Source organism: Hippocampus guttulatus, chromosome 9, assembly GCF_054856545.1.
Source record: "Hippocampus guttulatus isolate MCC_2025c chromosome 9, RoL_Hgut_1.0, whole genome shotgun sequence".
Taxonomy (NCBI): domain Eukaryota; kingdom Metazoa; phylum Chordata; class Actinopteri; order Syngnathiformes; family Syngnathidae; genus Hippocampus; species Hippocampus guttulatus.
The window spans coordinates 22,681,440-22,698,982 of NC_141269.1; the positions used below are offsets into that span (position 1 = coordinate 22,681,440).

Genomic DNA, 17,543 nt, shown 5'->3' on the forward strand with positions numbered 1-17,543 from the left:
ACTCACACCTAGGGACAATTTAGAGCGTCCAATCAGCCTACCATGCATGATTTTGGAATGTGGGAGGAAACCGGAGCACCCGGAGAAAACCCACGCAGGCCCGGGGAGAACATGCAAACTCCACACAGGGAGGCCAGAGCTGGAATCGAACCCGGTACCTCTGCACTGTGAAGCCGACGTGCTAACCACTGGACAACCGGGCCGCCCACAATACACGGACATGGTTCTGTTATTGTCTAAACTAGGTCAGTTGACTCTTGTCAAATAAATTGCATGTAGCGACGTATTAGGTCCAGCAGGTGTCAGTGTTCAGTGACAGTGGTTGGATGTGTTGAAATGACACATGACACCTCATTGACCCATCACTACTGAATTTTCTAGACCTTCAGAATTTTTGCCTTATAGCTTATTGACATGTTTAAGTAATTTCTTGGAAGTACCTCCATGTTATTTGTTCGTTTTTTTCATATTTTAAAATCTGTCAGCAAAATCACTGTGTGACTATGTCTCTCTCTCTCTCTCTCTCTCTCCCTCTCTCTCACTCCCTCGCTGAGAGATTCTCCAAATTCATGGTCCAGTTTGTGGTTTTGTGCTTACAAACTTCGGTTTGGTATGCATTAACCCTCAGAAAAAACTATGTGCGTGTGTATGTATATACCAGTGGTCCTCAACTAGAAATGCTGTCGGTCCACTTCTTTTTTTTTAATAAGACCAAGGTCCGGTCCCATGCACGGCGGTCATGGGGAGCAGGGCTATATGCCCATTTAGTATGGTCAAGCCAAGCTTATACAAATCAACACTCCTCACAACCAACCAATAATGGGGTGCATGAAAATAACAATTATTCACTTTGCCAGTACACAGCAAATAATGAGAGGTATTGTGTTGAGGCACAGGAACTCTTTTATTTTAAGTTGTGCCTGCTTAATAATAGAAATAGCCCTTTTAGGGAAATAAGTCATCTTTACTTTAACTTTGTTAAACAGTAGTTGTCTTTTTTCCCCTTAATTTAACAAAAACAAAACAAAATACTCATTTTACCAAAATAAATACTAAACATGAAAACAAAAACATCCTTTTCATGTGTACAATTCCCCTTTTCACATCCCCTCTGAAATCACTGAAAAATATATCAGAAGAGGAGTTAAGAACCATTTGAAATACTGACACAAGGGAGCACAGGAATGTGCAGTGCTGTTCTTCCACTAAAGGTGAATGCAATGTCTGAGGCATGCAAATATTATTTGAGGACGCCATTGGGATGTTCATTTACCATGTTGCGGTGTTCTGCTGTTAAACAGCTGCAAAGATCCCCGGGTAGACGGGAGCAAAACTGCACACAATCGAAACCTCCCGCGATTCGTCTTGTCTAATTGTCTGTGTGCGGCTCTCCTGTGCTGAAGCTGTGAGCACATTGTGGCGTCGCGCATGCGTCTGTTTCCTGACACAATCATCCATTTTGAATGTGTGTGTATTGGGATAGAAGCATAAAAACTTCGTTATTTGAGATTGTTCTGCCTTTTTCACATGAATTCAGTATTAGAACTCTTGATACTGAGTGCCACAAGTTATTTATAGTAACGGTATGTTTAAAGAAGAAATAGAAAATTGATCTGAATGCAAAATTAAGCTGTTTTATGTTGAACATTTGATTCTTCTAGCCAATAGCAAGCAAACGACATGGCTCGGAAGTCATTGTTTATCATACCATCCACAGTCATGGTTTCAATGAAATTAAATGTACATACTGTGTGTGTGTGTGTGTGTGTGTGTGTGTGTATATATATAACAATTTTACACGCACACACACACACACACACACACACACACACACACACACACACACACAGACTCATAATACGTGCAGGAAGGAGACAAAGTGAATAAAACAATGTTTAGAATTGTGAAGAATGAAAGAGATTTTGTGCCATTGTGCTTTTTAGGTATGATATGCATGAATGACCCATTGATCGATAGCAGTATGCAAAATGGCATCGATTGATGTGCAGCATCTTTGCTTACTTTTAGGCCCAGGAGTGACCCAGCTTCTCGTGGCATGGATGATCGCTTGCTCAGCGTGATGCGTCCTATCAGGTGATCGCCCTCTTTCGATGGCTGCCACGTGACAGGATGCTGAAGGAATCAGATGCAAAGATCATTACCCACTCTTAATTTTGGATTTTTTTTTTCAAAACAATGTGTGTTTTTCTCAAGAAATGAAGGTAATTCGACCCCCCACAGACAATTCGTTTATTTGATTGATAAATTCGTAATTTACAAATTGTCATGGAAACCTGAGACTAAAATGAATATTGTGCTGAAACTTACATGCCAAACTGTTGGATCAAGTGGATGACAGTCGAAGTCACCTGCACAAAGTAAAAAGATAAACAGATTTGCTCATATCAGAATCAGAATCTGAATCTGAATCATCTTTATTGGCCAAGTATGTAGAACACACAAGGAATTTGTCTCCGGTATAACACGCTGCATTCGTATCATCGTAAACAACAAATCATTGAACCATTTTAGAGTAACCAGTAGCAGTATTTGTAGTACAAGAAGAGTGACTACGTCAGTGACTGTTTAAGGAGTTAATGGCTAGAGGGAAGAAGCTGTTTAAGTGTCTACTGGATTTGGTGCGCATGGATCTGTAGCGTCTGCCTGAGGGGAGGAGCTGGAAAAGGTGGTGGGCAGGGTGCAGGGGATCCAGGAGGATTTTCCGTGCCCTTGTCTTGATTCTTGCAGTGTGCAAGTCCTCAAGAGTGGGTAGGGCGGTGCCAACGATTTTTTCCGCCGTCCTAACTGTCCGTTGAAGTCGGATTTTGTCCTTTTTTGTGGCGGCCCCAAACCAAACCGTGATGGAAGAACACAGGATTGATTCGATGACTGTCGTGTAGAACTGTTTTAATATCTACAATTAAAAGCAAAATATACAAAACATGTTGAAGAACTATAAGCTGTGGATGATCGAGTAGTCCGGTGATTATGCCCACAAGCAGGATGCCTGACGAAAAGCATTGCCACCAACATAATATTAGGGACACTAGATAAACCTTTTTTTGACAAACAATTGCCAGCCAGTTTGGCCGGTGATGCATGAGGCAAGTGTGTCAGTCAGGCACATACTTTGAGTGGAGCATCGAGTATTGAGAATCGATTGGAGCCGGTATTATTCTGCCAGAGTCATTCACATTTTAAATTTCCAGTTCCTCATAACGTAATCCCATTTGCCGACTGGAAAAACTTGCTGAGACCGACAAAGTTCGCACTACCATGTGTCACGTGGGTGCACCATGCGACTATCACGTGTGATATAACTTTGTTGAACTAATGAAGAGTCTCTTCAGTGCAACATTTAGAATAAGATGATATTGTGCAAAGGAGGTTGCATGACGTGCATAAGTTAACAGAGTGCCGTGTTTGGCTAGCTTGGTGCTCCCTCCCACTCCTAGCCTCAGCCTACAGCATGCTGAGCTTTCGTGTCATAATCAGGTGAGTTAAACAATAAAATACTTCTATTGTCAATATTTAAATTTAATGACGCATTTTAAAATTTAATGATGGGTCAATTCAAAGGCAACTAACCAGCTAACATCAGCATATGCACAGTATGTTCTATACAAGGTGAGCGTATGCACATTGTATGGCAAAGCAAAGAATTTAACCTGGATTTAAAAGCATTGACACTTGGTGCTGACTTTACTTCTGCTGGCACTTTATTTCATTGGTGTGCAACATAACAGCTAAATGCAGCTTCACCATGTTTACTTTGATCTCTGGGCTCCATTTAGAGACCCAACTCTGTAAATCTTATATTCAATCAGCATTGATTTAATGTATTCAGGACAAAAACTATTCGGTGATTTACAGACCAGTTGCTGAATTTTTAAATCTACTCAACAGCTAATTAGGTGCAAGTACAGTAGGACTGGAATAGTATGTTGTGATCACTTTGTTCAGTAGGAACCTGAGCTGCAGCTGTTTGGTGCTCTATTGAGGGAGTCCAGAAAGAAGTTACAATAATCAAGTCGACTGAAGCATGGATACATTTCTCCTGGTCTGTTTGGAGTGGGTGTGGGTGTAAGCTATCGTAATATCCATCCAACCATCCATTTTTAACCAATTTATCCTCACGGGGGTCGTGGGCGTGCTGGAGCCAATCTTTAGGCAATAGGCGGAAGACACCCTGAACTGGTTGCCACCATATCGCAGGGCACACATAGACGAACAACCATCTGCGCTCATACTCACACCTAGGGACAATTTAGAGTGTTCCATTAACCTGCCATGAATTTTTTGTGGGGGAATGTGGGAATAAATCCATGCAGGCATGGGGAGAACATGAAAAACTCCACACAGGAAGGCCGGAGCCGGAATCGAACCTTGAACCTCTGCACTATGAGGTTGACGTGATAACCAGTAGTCCACTGTGCCACTCGCTACAATAATAATAACAATAATAATAATAATAATAATAATAATGATTGGGAGAAGAGGACGCACAAAACAGGGTTAGATGGAGGCAACTGATTCGCTGTGGCTACTCCTGAGGGGAAAAGCCGAAAGGAAAATAATAATAATAACAATAATAATAATGATAAGTTGGGGCGGCCCGGTAGTCCAGTGGTTAGCACGTCGACTTCACAGTGCAGAGTTACGGGGTTCAATTCCAGCTCCGGCCTCCCTGTGTGGAGTTTGCATGTTCTTCCCGGGCCTGTGTGGGTTTTCTCCAGGTACTCCGGTTTCCTCCCACATTCCAAAAAACAAAAACAAAACATGCATGGCAGGCTGATTGAACTCTCTAAATTGTCCCTTGGTGTGAATGTGAGCGTTGGTGGTTGTTCGTCTCTGTGTGCCCTGCGATTGGCTGGCAACCGATTCAGGGTGTCCCCCGCCTACTGCCCGAAGACAGCTGGGATAGGCTCCAGCACCCCCCACGACCCTAGTGAGGATCAAGCGGTTCGGAAAATGGATGGATAGATGGATGATAAGTTGTCAGAGAGTTTATGCCCCAGGAAAGGTGAACCATTGGAAACAGGTCCGAAGTGAACAACCAGACAAAGCATGGCTCGCAGATACCTGATGATGACCAATATAATTGGATTATGTTTCCCTTGCCCACTCTGGAGCCAGGCCTGGAGGTGGAGCTCGCTGACGAGTGCCTGGTGGACAGGTATGCAAGGAGGAAAGCCCCACCCACTACCCCAATTCAGAACCCGGGTGGCGTTCTGGTCCTGGACTTCTTTACTTGTCACGGATTGTCCATAACAAGCACCATGTTCAAACATAAGGGGGTCCATATGTGCACTGAGCAAAGCCCTGAGGATTGATGAGATTCACTTGGAGTTACTAAAGGCTATGAATGTTGCGGGGCTGGCCTGGTTACAGCATCGGGGACAGTGCCAGTTGGGCCGGAGGGTGTGTTCCAACAACAGAGGGTTCACACTCGTCAGCCTCCCCGAGAAAGCTCTATCAGGGGTGCTGGAGAGGACGGTCCGTCAGGAAGTCAAATCTCAGATTTTGGAGGAATAGTGTGGTTTTGTTTTATTCATCTCTGGGCATAAATATTTCCCCAATATGCCTCTTCGGAGATATCCTAACCTATCATGTTTTCTATATGTAGAAAACGTGACCAGGTCAAGGAAGAATGTGAAAAGATGCTTCCTTTGGAACACAGCGCTGTTTAAAATACCTTTAACTCCACTTTTCCAAAACGTCATTCGTGAGTGTGAGTGTTGTTGACGTAACACAATAGCGTGCTTTCTTTCCTCCTTTTTCTCTCTCTCTCACTTTAGCTCCTGACCCATCTATTGAAGCATTTTATATTTTTAATGTTTACACGGTTTTCTTTACGGATGGTAAAATTAGTCAGACAATTTCATACCTTTTTTTTCTTAAGTCTTGGACATTCTTCGAGTAGAGAAAACTGCTTCGGTGGCATGTTGTTTTAAATGTTACTGGCGTAAAGGATTATGGGTATATCTCCTGTCCATCCATAACGGTTTGTCAGGAGTAATATGATAAAGAGGGGTTAAAGGTTGCATTATGTCTCTGAGGCATTTTTAACATTCAAATAACCTTCCCTCCAAGTACTTCTGGGTTATTTCAGTTGGAATAGAAAAGAAAGTTTCTCAGCAAAAATGACATTCCGAAAAGGCCAAATGAATGTCGCGAATAGTTTGACATGCACAGTAGCTTCTCTTCAATAAAAGAGGTATGACCAAGTTGGTTCGCTACATTCCAGCAATCAGCAACAGCCACATGATGGGAGCGTCATGATAAGAAACCAACTTTCGATTGAGAAGTTGAACTTTGGTTGTGGGGACAATTGGAAAATGGAGTAGACATGAAGTAATTCAGTGAGGTTACTTAAGACAGCACCTTTTGATAGGGAAACGTACCAGCCGATTAGCAGAACTTTGACGGGAAAGGGGTCAGACATAACACAGCCCTCCATAGACAGAGGAGAGTGAGACCAACCAAGAAACACTTTCTTGGGAAGCTAGCGGTTTACTCTGCTTAGCTCCCCATTTTTTAGGGGTCAGGCTCTGACCCAGTATGGATTAAGACAGGTATGACCTAATTATATTCAGGATGCATCGAAATGAAAACTCTTAAATAAATAAATAAATAAAACGGTTCCTCGGCTGTATAATTCACTACAATTCACCAAATTTGTGTGAGCTCTCTCATTCCTTCTGACCAAATAATGTGCACGCTTTGACGGGCCAACAGAGAGGCAGCCATTGGTGGCCTCCTCACCTGGGGCCAATAGCTTGGTACTGCGGAAGGGAATTTTGGGGTGATTTCTCCACCACCCACCTCCCCTCATTTCAGCAGGCTTTGGAAATAGCCTGCTAGTGTGGCAGTGTAAGGCTCACCATAGGTGGCCTCAGCGACGTGAAGCACCAATCCAACCCACCCCCCAAGCTATTTTCAGATTACACCAAGATCCCTCAAACTGGCATACTTTTCTGCTTGGCTCTCGACGAAGGCGGACGCTTTCTGCACAGCTCCCTGCCCTCCCACCTTTTTTTTCCCCTGCTTGCCACTTAGTCTTTTTGTGCTGTCTTTTGTCTAACTTTTTTTTTTTTCCCTAGCCTCCTACCGTGTTGTCATCCGAAGAACTAACCATGGAATTAGTTGGCTGGTCTCTCGATGTAATCGACAAAAATTTTTCGACGGAAAGAGCGGGCAGTGGGGAGCCTGCTTGCCCTCCGGGGACACTTGCTGCCGGATACGCCCTGGATCCATGGAGAAAGTGGAGAGCGGTGTGCCTGACAGTACTGTCCGTGGAGGACGTGGAAGACATCTACATTATTGGCCTTTTGATAACAGGTATGCTGCTGTTTGGTGTTGGCAGCTTGCTGTTCTATCGCAAAGTTCAACCGACGGGAGCGGCTCTATTGGAAGTGAAGAAGCTGCCTGTCACTCTGGATGGCTTGGCGCGAATGTCCAACACTCAGACTCAAGCGGTGACTGAGCTCAATCGCAATATTGTTGTGATTTTGGAGCGACTCCGCGCGATCGATAATACCATGGAGACGTTGGAATCCACGCTGCGGAAAGAATTTCTGGATCAGACTGATCGGCGCCACTGAGGAGATACAGACCAAGGACTCAAGGCTGTCTGGAATTGTTGGCGGCCGTCTCTCCAAAACAAACAACGCTATCTGGCCTTTCCCCTGGATGGAAATACGCACGGAGTCTAGGGCCCCCACCACCACCCCCCTCCTTCTCGGCCATGGACTGATAAGCCGGGACTGTCTTCATGATGAGCAGACCTCGACGATGCAGCTATGACCTGTACATGCATACACATACACAACTGGACAACCACACGCGCATACACATCCTTGTTATAACCGTCTTCATCGCTCCGATTCTTTTTCCCCCGTGACGTGGTTCGATAATGCGGAGCGCAACGGTGGACCGTGCGGCTGGTCATTTTGGCTGCGTCGCGGTTACCCCCCTCTCCCCCCCCCCCCCCTTCCCATTCATCCTCCCCCTTATTACATGTTATGTCTTGTGACTTGTTGTAACTGTCATATGCTTATTTTATGTGCTAGGGTCTTTTTTTTATCCTGGACTTAAACTATCCTCGGAAGAGGATAGTTCGAGTGTGGGGTTTTTTTTCCTCTCCCTACCCAGCGTTTTTCCTTTCTGAATTCTGATTGTAATTTCCCCATTGCGGGACAAATAAAGGATATCTTATCTTATCTTATGTTGAATTATATGTAGAATTTTTAAGTGAAATGAATGACTGCGAAAAATTGCACATCTCACTTTTGCATGGAATGACTGCTCTGTAATGGTGACAAAATGCGCACCTCATGCGAGCTTCATGTTAATTCTTTCCCGTCACTATTCTCTATTCTAATGCAGGCATGAGAATGGAAAGCAGTCTCCGCGGGAAGATGCACCAGCAACAGTATACAGAAAATGTGTTGTAATGGACCACTTTGTATTACAACAGTGGTACAAAGTCATTGACGAAGTACGACAGTGTGCAAAGCAATCTATGTTGTGTCAATATAATGGTAATAAGACTAACATGTCAGCTCATCTGTGGAGACTTTTAATCCTCGCACGTTATAAAGGGCTTTGCGGTGATGAGCCAAGCAGGGTATACTCAATACTCACCTCCTTGATGGCCCATTACATTATGATTTGCAAATCATTCTGTCTTTATGTTTAACACGTACCAACTTCAGTGGCGAAGGTAGGAAAATACACGTTTGCATCAGGGTTCGTTCAATGTCGCAAACGTTTGCCAAACGTTCTCCAGACGTTCACCAACCGTTTTTATGTTTTTCTTGTTGCAAGGAAATTTCAGACAACTGGAGAACATTTTACGAACGTCTAGTGACCTTAAACGAACCCTGATGAGAACATTTGCTCCCTTCACAAATGCTCGCAAATATTCGTCCCTCAGTGGGATCGGGGCATACATGTTTTTGATATGACTTTTGATCGCGGCGCGGACACCCGCAGCGGCTCCTCTTGTTTTATGTTGAGAGGGAAGAAATTTCATCTGTGCTGTATGTTACATGTTACACATACAGTACATTTGACAATAAAGATTTATCCAATCCAATCCAATCCAATATTTTAGTTTTGTGTTTGACAAAAAAGGCCAAATCGGAAATAGACAACGGTTTTCTTTTGTTAACGGTTTTACAAAATGGTTTGGTGTGTTTTGATTCATAATATATTCAAAGTTGTAGCAGTCGCAATACATTTTACCGAGTTGATATCAAGTCATAGGTGAGAGGTACAGACAGAGGAGGGTAAATGTTTGAGACAAGACACGAGTGTTTAAAAACAGGTAAGAATCACAATCCACAACCATCAACCCATTACCAGTCCCTGAGTCATAGTAATCTGGATTAAAACATCTGGAACCTAACCCGACCGACAGCAGTGAGAGAAATAAGCTTTTCGAGCACATTTATCTCGACCATTGCCTGACACAGTCAAACATCATTTACACAGGTGTGAGCTGGTGAATACTATAAAAAGATTCTACAACATGTGACCGTGCCTTCACTTTAGCTTTTGCATCTGGCAGTTCATAAAGCATTACATAGCAATAGAAACACTGACCTAATTCCATAAATCTGCTGGCCTAAATCACAGGGTCTCTCCAAATAAAGGAGCGCTGTGCTTAGAGCCGCAGTAGCCATGCCACATAGGTGTAAATGACACTGTAATACAATGTGCTGTCTGCAGAATCTATCCTGTGAGGATGTGGTGATTTCTTCTTTTTTTTTTTTTGCAAAATCCTGACGTACTCTGCACGCTACACACAAACATGCCAGGAGAAGATACAGGATTTGCTATTGGAGTTCTACTGCACAAAGTTTTCATGCTTTCGCTTCAACCACCCAAAATGGGCCGGTTGCATCAGAAAGGACATTGAACATAAAAATGGAGCCAGTCAAAAGTTATTCAGTGTGGCAACCCGAAAACATGAAAGGTGCAAACGACAATTTTACTCGGTTTAAAAACGTGTCCCTGTGTCAATCGTGTAACTAATCAGCCTTCAAATTCCTTGTCATGCCACTACCATACACAATGGGATACAGGAATCACCTCAATGTTCTCATGAAGATTATAAGAATTCAACAAATGAGACATTTTTTTGGTGAGGAGAGATTGCAAGATGACAAAAAAAATCATGTGAGTTTGGTAAAAGCCGAAACCACACAACACCAAGTTTTGGCGACAACAAAATGAGGCTATAAATTGAGTGTTGTTATTGTATTTTAAAAGAACAATAAAGGTCTGACGGGACAAGGATGAAAGTAAATGTTAAATGAATTCCTATAGCATTTTATAAAACTGGTAGAGAGCACATCTGTGTGACTGACCTTTCTCGCTAACGCTTTCCATGTCAACGTCCTCACAGCTGGTGTACTCAGGCGTGGAGCCGCCCTCCTCCTCTGAGCTGCTGATGGACATCTGCCTCTTGTTTACTCCGCGCTTGCTCTTGTACGACCGCGAAGGGGGCGGACGCAAAGACTCAGACTGTTCCGAACTTTGTGAGTCTTTCCTCAACAAGTTGTCCCTACCTTTTTCTCTTGCCATTTGTGTTAAACCTGGCTCAAAGCAGTCCTTCTTTTCTGGAGGCAACGGTCCTCCTGGTTCCCCCGCGGTCCTTTCAACAGAGTAAGCTCGATAAGTTTCTAATTGGGCTTTGCGAGTTCCTCTCCTGCTCAGACGGTTTTCAGAGACCTGGACTTCACAGCCTCCCCCTTCACCGGGCCCTAGTCCGACCTCGTTGATTGCAAGATCACTGTGTCTACGTTCATGACGGACCTTGGATACCTTGGCGTGCATGCGCATCTCCTGTTCCTCCTTCTGTGGCTTCACAGGGTATCGGGCAAGGTTGGGATCACTACGGTAACGGTTCTGGAACTCCTCCTCACGTCGCTGCCGCTCCCTTTGTTCATCATCGACTGGTCGTCTCCGATTTCTTTCTAAGTGACCCAAGTTGTCCTCCCCATCATCGTAGTCCTGAGAATGTATCTTTTCCAGCCTGTGACCATCTCTTGGCCGTCTCTCTCTTCGGTCCCCAGGGCCAACCCTCTCATCTAAAGAAGACTGAGTTGGTAGCTTTCCAGCAGGTCTCCGGCCAGTACCATGCCCCTTACCATTCTGTTCATGGTATGACACTGGCCTTTTTCTACGGTGAAAAAAGGATAATTAGATAATACAGTGTGGTGCATTGACATACAAACATCAACACCTATGCCTTCAAGAAACTCATACATCTTTAAGTCTTTAAACAGGATTATAGTGGCATCACTAAGCAACTTTCCATTTAGCTTGAGGGTCTAGGAATGGATAAACAGAGAATTGAATTTATTCATTTCTTTTTTTCCAAGATGGCGCCCAAGTAGGCAGCCGCCGGCAAGTGCTTTTGTCTTTTGTTTTGTCACATGGTGTTGTTGTTTCGTCATGTGGACCTGATGTGGTTTGTTTCAGCATTTTTGGCCACGGCATTCGTCAAAGAAGAAGAATCTGTGCTTGGTGGTTGCACCTTCTTGGCAGCACGCATGTAACAGCTTTTGATTGGGAGGAATGTCGGTGCCATTTAACTGTCGTTGCTGGACCGCCCCGGGGCGATTGTGTTTTGCGCCTGTAATGGGCAGCATTTTCACAGCCCCGCTTTCTTCAGCAGAAAGGTTAGTGCTGTTGGACAGTCTACGGCTGCGATGATGAGAAGAAAGGAGCGTCAGCGCAGAGCGCCGATGCGTATGTGGAACTGGGAGACGCGGCTTGGAATTGAAGCGGATTTACATGTGATAGGAGATGAGAGCCAATCTCTTTTTCGTTAATTGGCGCTATAGCTTATTGTTGCTTTCAAACTTAGCTTGTAGCAGACGTGTGCACATTTTCAGCATGTCGTCTTTGATCCACTGGTGAAAAGGACACTTTGATTCGCTTCTCTTTCGTCTATAACTGCTTCAAACAAAAAAGTGTATGTAGGAAAAGTGGTTAAGATTTCACGACTGTCTGTTTCTTATGTGTTGTGTTGTATTATTTGGAATTTTATGTTAACTGTTCTTTTGATGGCAGTGTGGGCACCCACAGCGGCCCCTCTTGTTGTCTTGTCTGTTTGAGAGGGAGGAAATTTCATCTGTGCTGTATGTTGCACATACAGCGCATTTGACAATAAAAGTGTACTTGACTTGAAAAATAATGGTGATGCATCACAAGTGGAGTAGAGTTACTGGTAATAAGCTTGAATATTATATTGTGATTTCCACGTTAAAAACTTTTACTACTTAAACCAAGTGGGCAGTACTGACAGAAAGGTCATCAGTCCATCACTGATGGACTGTCATTTCGTGAGTGGACTGACGGAAAAAGTTTAAATACTATTGGAATAAGCACCAACGGAAGCAAATATCGGCTGTTGTCCAAACTGACCTGAAAGACAAAGACGACCTTCGGCAAATAGTGTTTTGCGTAGCACGTAGGGGTTATTAGCCCCGTACACACTACAGAATTGTCTGTGTGACCGCACGGCGTAGTATCAGTAGCCTGCTGGCTTCTGAAATGAAAAGTTGTCTTTGGTGAAATTTCAGGTTCTGCGGTGCGGTTTTAACTTGTAACAAAATAAATGTCTCTCGTGTGTCTTCAACCCCTGTTTGATCAAGTGTTTGCTAAATTATTTTTCGCCGCATTTCTCGACTTTTATAGATCATGCATAGATATCTACTGATGGTGGTAGACCTAACTGTAGAGCCAGTAAACCTCTAATTGACAGAGACAGTGAAATGAACCAGACACAACACAATGACGTGTTTGTGTGATGTTACCCTTATAAATAGTTTTTTTACTGAGAATCCTAAAATAGTGGTAACAAAATGTTTAATAGTGTAATGATGAAAGCATGGTTAAAATAATGATGACTGAGTGACAGACTGACAATTAACGAATTGGTCTGGCCTGAAATAATGGCAGACTAATGATGACGGACTGGCAAGCTAGTGAATGATGAATAATGTACCAGCAAAATGTATTTGGTGCACCCATCTCTGCTGAAGCATTTTGTCTCCAAATAAATCCATCCATCGATTCTCTGAACTGCTTTTCCTCACTAGGGATGCGAGTGCTGAAGCCTATTCCACTCGTCCTCGTGCAAGAAGCAGGGCACATTCTGAACTGGTCACCAGCCAAACACAGCAAATAAATACATTCTAGATCTATTAATTGTAGATATTTAAGTGACAGTTTTGGTTTTGGTTTTTACAATACACTTTGACAGGACAGTCAGAATTCAGAGTTGTGAGCATTCAGCTTAGTACCTGGTTGTGTCTTAACATGCCAGGCAGCAATGGACTTGCCTATAATTTTCATTGTTGTCTCCTCAGAGAACTCTCTCCTTCGCTTCCTCTGGTCATGTTTAGTGTGTCTACACACCATGTCACTAAACAGCACACAGACTACTTGTCACCCTTTAAATAGGCCAAATGACTGCTTACAAGCTTATAGTACTTGTGAAGCTAATTAGAGGACACACCTTTGTTGAACATGACCTTATCGTCAAATTATATTTGTTTTCTGGGCGTACCGTCATTTTTGCCCAGGTCTTTTTCATGATTTGTGTTTTTTAAAAATAATCATGTCTTATTTTCACTGCTTAATTTTCACATTTGGATTTTATTCGTATTTTTTTTTTCGTTATTAACAGTGAGGGACCAACAAATCTGTCCAAGTGTGTGCTTGACATTACTGTGAACACTCTGCTTATATGCATTTCTCCGCCATGTGTGTTAATGTAGTCGTTCTTTGAAAATTTACAATTCCCTCAAAATGTATGATAGTTTTTGGAAGGTAGAATTATATGGTTTGGTTGAAAATGTTTGTTTAAATATGCAATGTTTGATTGTCTTTCATTGTATGGGTCATTTTTACAGTACACTTCAACTGAGAATGACAAAAAACCTTGAAACAAGCACCATTTGTCTCTTTACTAATGTGGACAAGCCAGTCTTCTTTCTACAATTTGCACTGTAGGATCAAAGAGGAATCCGCCAAATATATTTCCAATGAACTGTCCACTGAAGAAGTCGGTTTCAATTACAAGTACGCCTCTCACCAATAATCACTTCTCCGTCCTTCACCATCTGTGTCTGCACATCAACTTCTCACTAATGGTCAATTACAGTACGTACTACTGAGGTGCATGTTGACATAATTCTGCCATGGAATAAATAGTTTTGGGGTCTGTGTGCCTGACTTCTGGTTGACTTTCATATTCATTTTCAAACACACCAATGACGTGAATTTTCTTCGGCAGCACACGACAGAAATTTCTTTTCTTAATGGCCTCAAATGGCAGTTCTAGTTTGAAATTTAATGTGTTCCGATTTAAAAACAATTGAGCTTTCGACCAGCTTCTTGGAACCCATTGTGTTAGTTCCTGTTCCTTTTTGCTGTAATTGTTTTGCTTCAAAGATAAAAAAAACATTCAACAATCAATTCCACACAAGACGCAGTTTATGTACAATTACAATACATTGTAATGGGGATTGAATCGTACTTTTCTCGAGGTGGTACACTTTGAGAGCGAGTACCAGGCATGTTGTCTGGAGCCTTCGGGGAAGTACCACCAGCGGGTCCTTGCGTCCTGGGTGGCAGCTCAGTATTGCTGGTAGTTGTAGATGACGGGACTTGAGACTTGGAGCGGAACAGCTTCCTATCCCGTTGGGCTTCGCCCACCCTGGTTGGGTCATTCAAGGTGGAGCCCAGGCTCCCAGGCTGCACCCCTGACTCTGAAAACCATTCTCCTGATTTGGTGAGAATCTCTTGCTGCTTACGGCACAGGTTGCATACCCACATTACCTGTAGGGGTTAAATGGGCAAACACGTTTGACAGGGTAATTCAATAAAGAACATCATTCTTTCAAAAAGTGTTTAGTTCAATTTTTTTGTCGCGAATACACTGTCACTGAATGAAAAAGTGAGGACAAGCACAGGAAAGAAGACCTCCGTTTCTCTGAGGTAATTGAAATACAGCACTGTCTTTGATGCAGTGAATGTAACTCACATAAAGCATAAAGCATTTCATTATGATAATGTGAATGTTGTTGACGCAACAAAATATTGAGGGAGTCTGTCGGTTTCAACTCAATAGACAGATAATTAAAATTATGTTATATATGCACTTTTACTGTGATTCAGCCCTGCTGCAGCACCACATACCATCACAAATGATGATTGCTTGTCATGGACAGTGAAAATGATCACATTTAATTCCTCATCCTCTAAATCAGACCGAAAGACAAAATCACATACTCACATGGAAGCATTGTTACAGGTTATCGCCTCACTCCGACAGCACAAAAGCAGGATTTATCTCCCTCTGTATTTCTAATCCAAACATTTATTTCTCAGAAACAAATCCGGAGCACCAGTGAAACAGGGTGATCACTTGTATTCCACTTTAGAGCCATAAGTTAAAATCAGGGCACTGCGATGAAATAAATCTGCAACCCATTGGATGATGTTTCCCAAGCAACAGTCATCTTCGTAGTTACTATCAAGCTTGCCAAAGCACAATTGTCCTGAATCGTAGATGGCGGATGTCCCGACTAATCTAAAATCAGCTGGCAACAAGGCCCAGAAGGAACAAGCAGCCACCCAGCCACACACCACAGTCCCGCTCTCATATCTTTCCCCACCTCTTTACGTCAGAAGAGAGGCTGCAGATTATCAGTGGCCAGTAATCCTCTCAGCTCCTCACTATTTTCTAACTCATCATCAAATGACAATAAAAGCTTCTCGTTCTCACTTTCACATACAGCCCCAGTTTCCACCATGATTCCTTTTGGCACAATGACAATGAATGGAGATGAAACCGAAAGGCACCGTAATGTGTTGACAAGATTTAAAAATAATAATAACTATCTCATCTTTGTAGCATAGTCATTTAATAGTTTGCAAATCATTGTATTCTGCTTTTATTTATGTTTAACACAACATCCAAACTTTATTGCAGTTGAGTTTGTACAATCTGCCCCTTTAAGGAGTCAGTTCACTACCATTAAATAATGTCAGGCAGGCGCTTGCGCTTAAATATGACTCACTGCACTGTACTGTACCGTACTTTGTTCTTCAAGAGCAATATTAAAACACTAAATGAGATGAATGAAGCTACAGGCCTGGATCAGAGAGGAAGACATCTACTGCAACAATATGGGCATTGAATTTTACATGGAGCAGAATGATGACAAAGCACTGGGTCATTCATTTGGTAAAAATACATAAGATCTGAACGATGAATGGCATTTTGCATTGCTAATATCACAGTATGATAACATAGAATTTACTAGGCGAAATTGTATGTGATTACAACGTGGTCATCTGATGTGCATGCCAGAATAGAGCATCTGGTGCCATCAATTTCTCACGCTACACACTATGAGCTTGAACATGACAGAGAGAGGGGGGGGGGGGGGGGGGGAACTTATTTTAGCCATTAGCCATACAGTAATTTCCCTTTTTATTTTTGTTCATTGATTGTATTCTAATAAAGAGTCTGGACAAAATTACATGAGGTAATTATGGCATTGCTAATGGAATACTTTTGCTTAGGATAGTGTATGTATCTATACAATGTTTTGTCCCCAACCCCTGGGCTGTGGACCGGTCCTGGTCCGTGGGTCATTTGGTACCGGGCTGCACAGACAGAATAAATAAATTACATTAATTCCATTTTATTTATTTCGGAATCTAAAAGATTCTCTGTTACATCCGTCTAACACAGGTCAAGGCACGCTTCCCGATCACGTGCTAAAAAGAAACGCAGCAGCTAGCAAAATGAGTAAAAAACTAACGTCTGTGGAAAGCTTCTTTGGGAAGGGGAAAAGGCCCAGCCAGGAGACAGAAGAGGAACCTATGACTTAAAAAAGGCTACATTTAATAGAAAGAAGCAGGAATCCTACTTCAAATACGGATTTATCTCAGCGGGAGATTCCCACGCACCAAGCCCGCTGTGCATAATATGCGGCCATGGTGAGTCGTATTTTTCATGCACTTTGTATTTGCGGTGTATGTTATTTTGATAACACATTTAAATGTTACCATAAAGACCAGAGAGTGTTGCGGTCAGATAAGACGTTCCTCTTGTCATGATTCCTGTTTATTATTTTTTTTAGAAAATAACACCGTTTTCATGCAGGTCATATGAAATTATTTTGTTGTATTTATCTGCCACACCTTAAAGGCTGGTTGGTCCCTGAAAATATTTTCGGACATTAAACCGGTCCGTGGGGCAAAAATGTTTGGGGACGGCTGATGTAGGATACATGCAACAATGCAGTTGCTAAAAATGAATGATAAAGTGATATGATGTAGAAAATCTTCCAGAATTTATATGTACAGCAATGTAACAATTTTTAAGCAAACTTTAACTTGGCCAATAGGTGCCAGCTCTAATATAAAATGGCTTGGCTTGACTTTCATCAACAGAAGTGGAAAAGATAATTGAGCTATGATTAAATGTGTTGATGACGCTTCCAAAA

General features: G+C 42.6%; 1 protein-coding gene across 18 annotated transcripts in view; it reads right to left on the minus strand.

Annotated features, from left to right (window-relative positions):
• rims1b (regulating synaptic membrane exocytosis 1b) overlaps positions 1 to 17,543 on the minus strand; it is a 94,008-nt gene that overhangs the window by 40,190 nt on the left and 36,275 nt on the right. For 16 of the 18 annotated variants that reach the window (XM_086119040.1, XM_086119042.1, XM_086119057.1 and 13 more), the window contains 4 exons: positions 14,561 to 14,862; positions 10,377 to 11,191; positions 2,329 to 2,369; positions 2,023 to 2,133 (listed from right to left, as the gene is read on the minus strand). In XM_086119040.1, coding sequence (XP_085975166.1) covers positions 2,023 to 2,133; positions 2,329 to 2,369; positions 10,377 to 11,191; positions 14,561 to 14,862 — 1,269 coding nt within the window. Of the gene's footprint in view, positions 1 to 2,022; positions 2,134 to 2,328; positions 2,370 to 10,376; positions 11,192 to 14,560; positions 14,863 to 15,315; positions 15,893 to 17,543 lie in introns of those variants that run through there. The other 2 variants (XM_086119052.1, XM_086119050.1) reach the window with 2 other exon arrangements.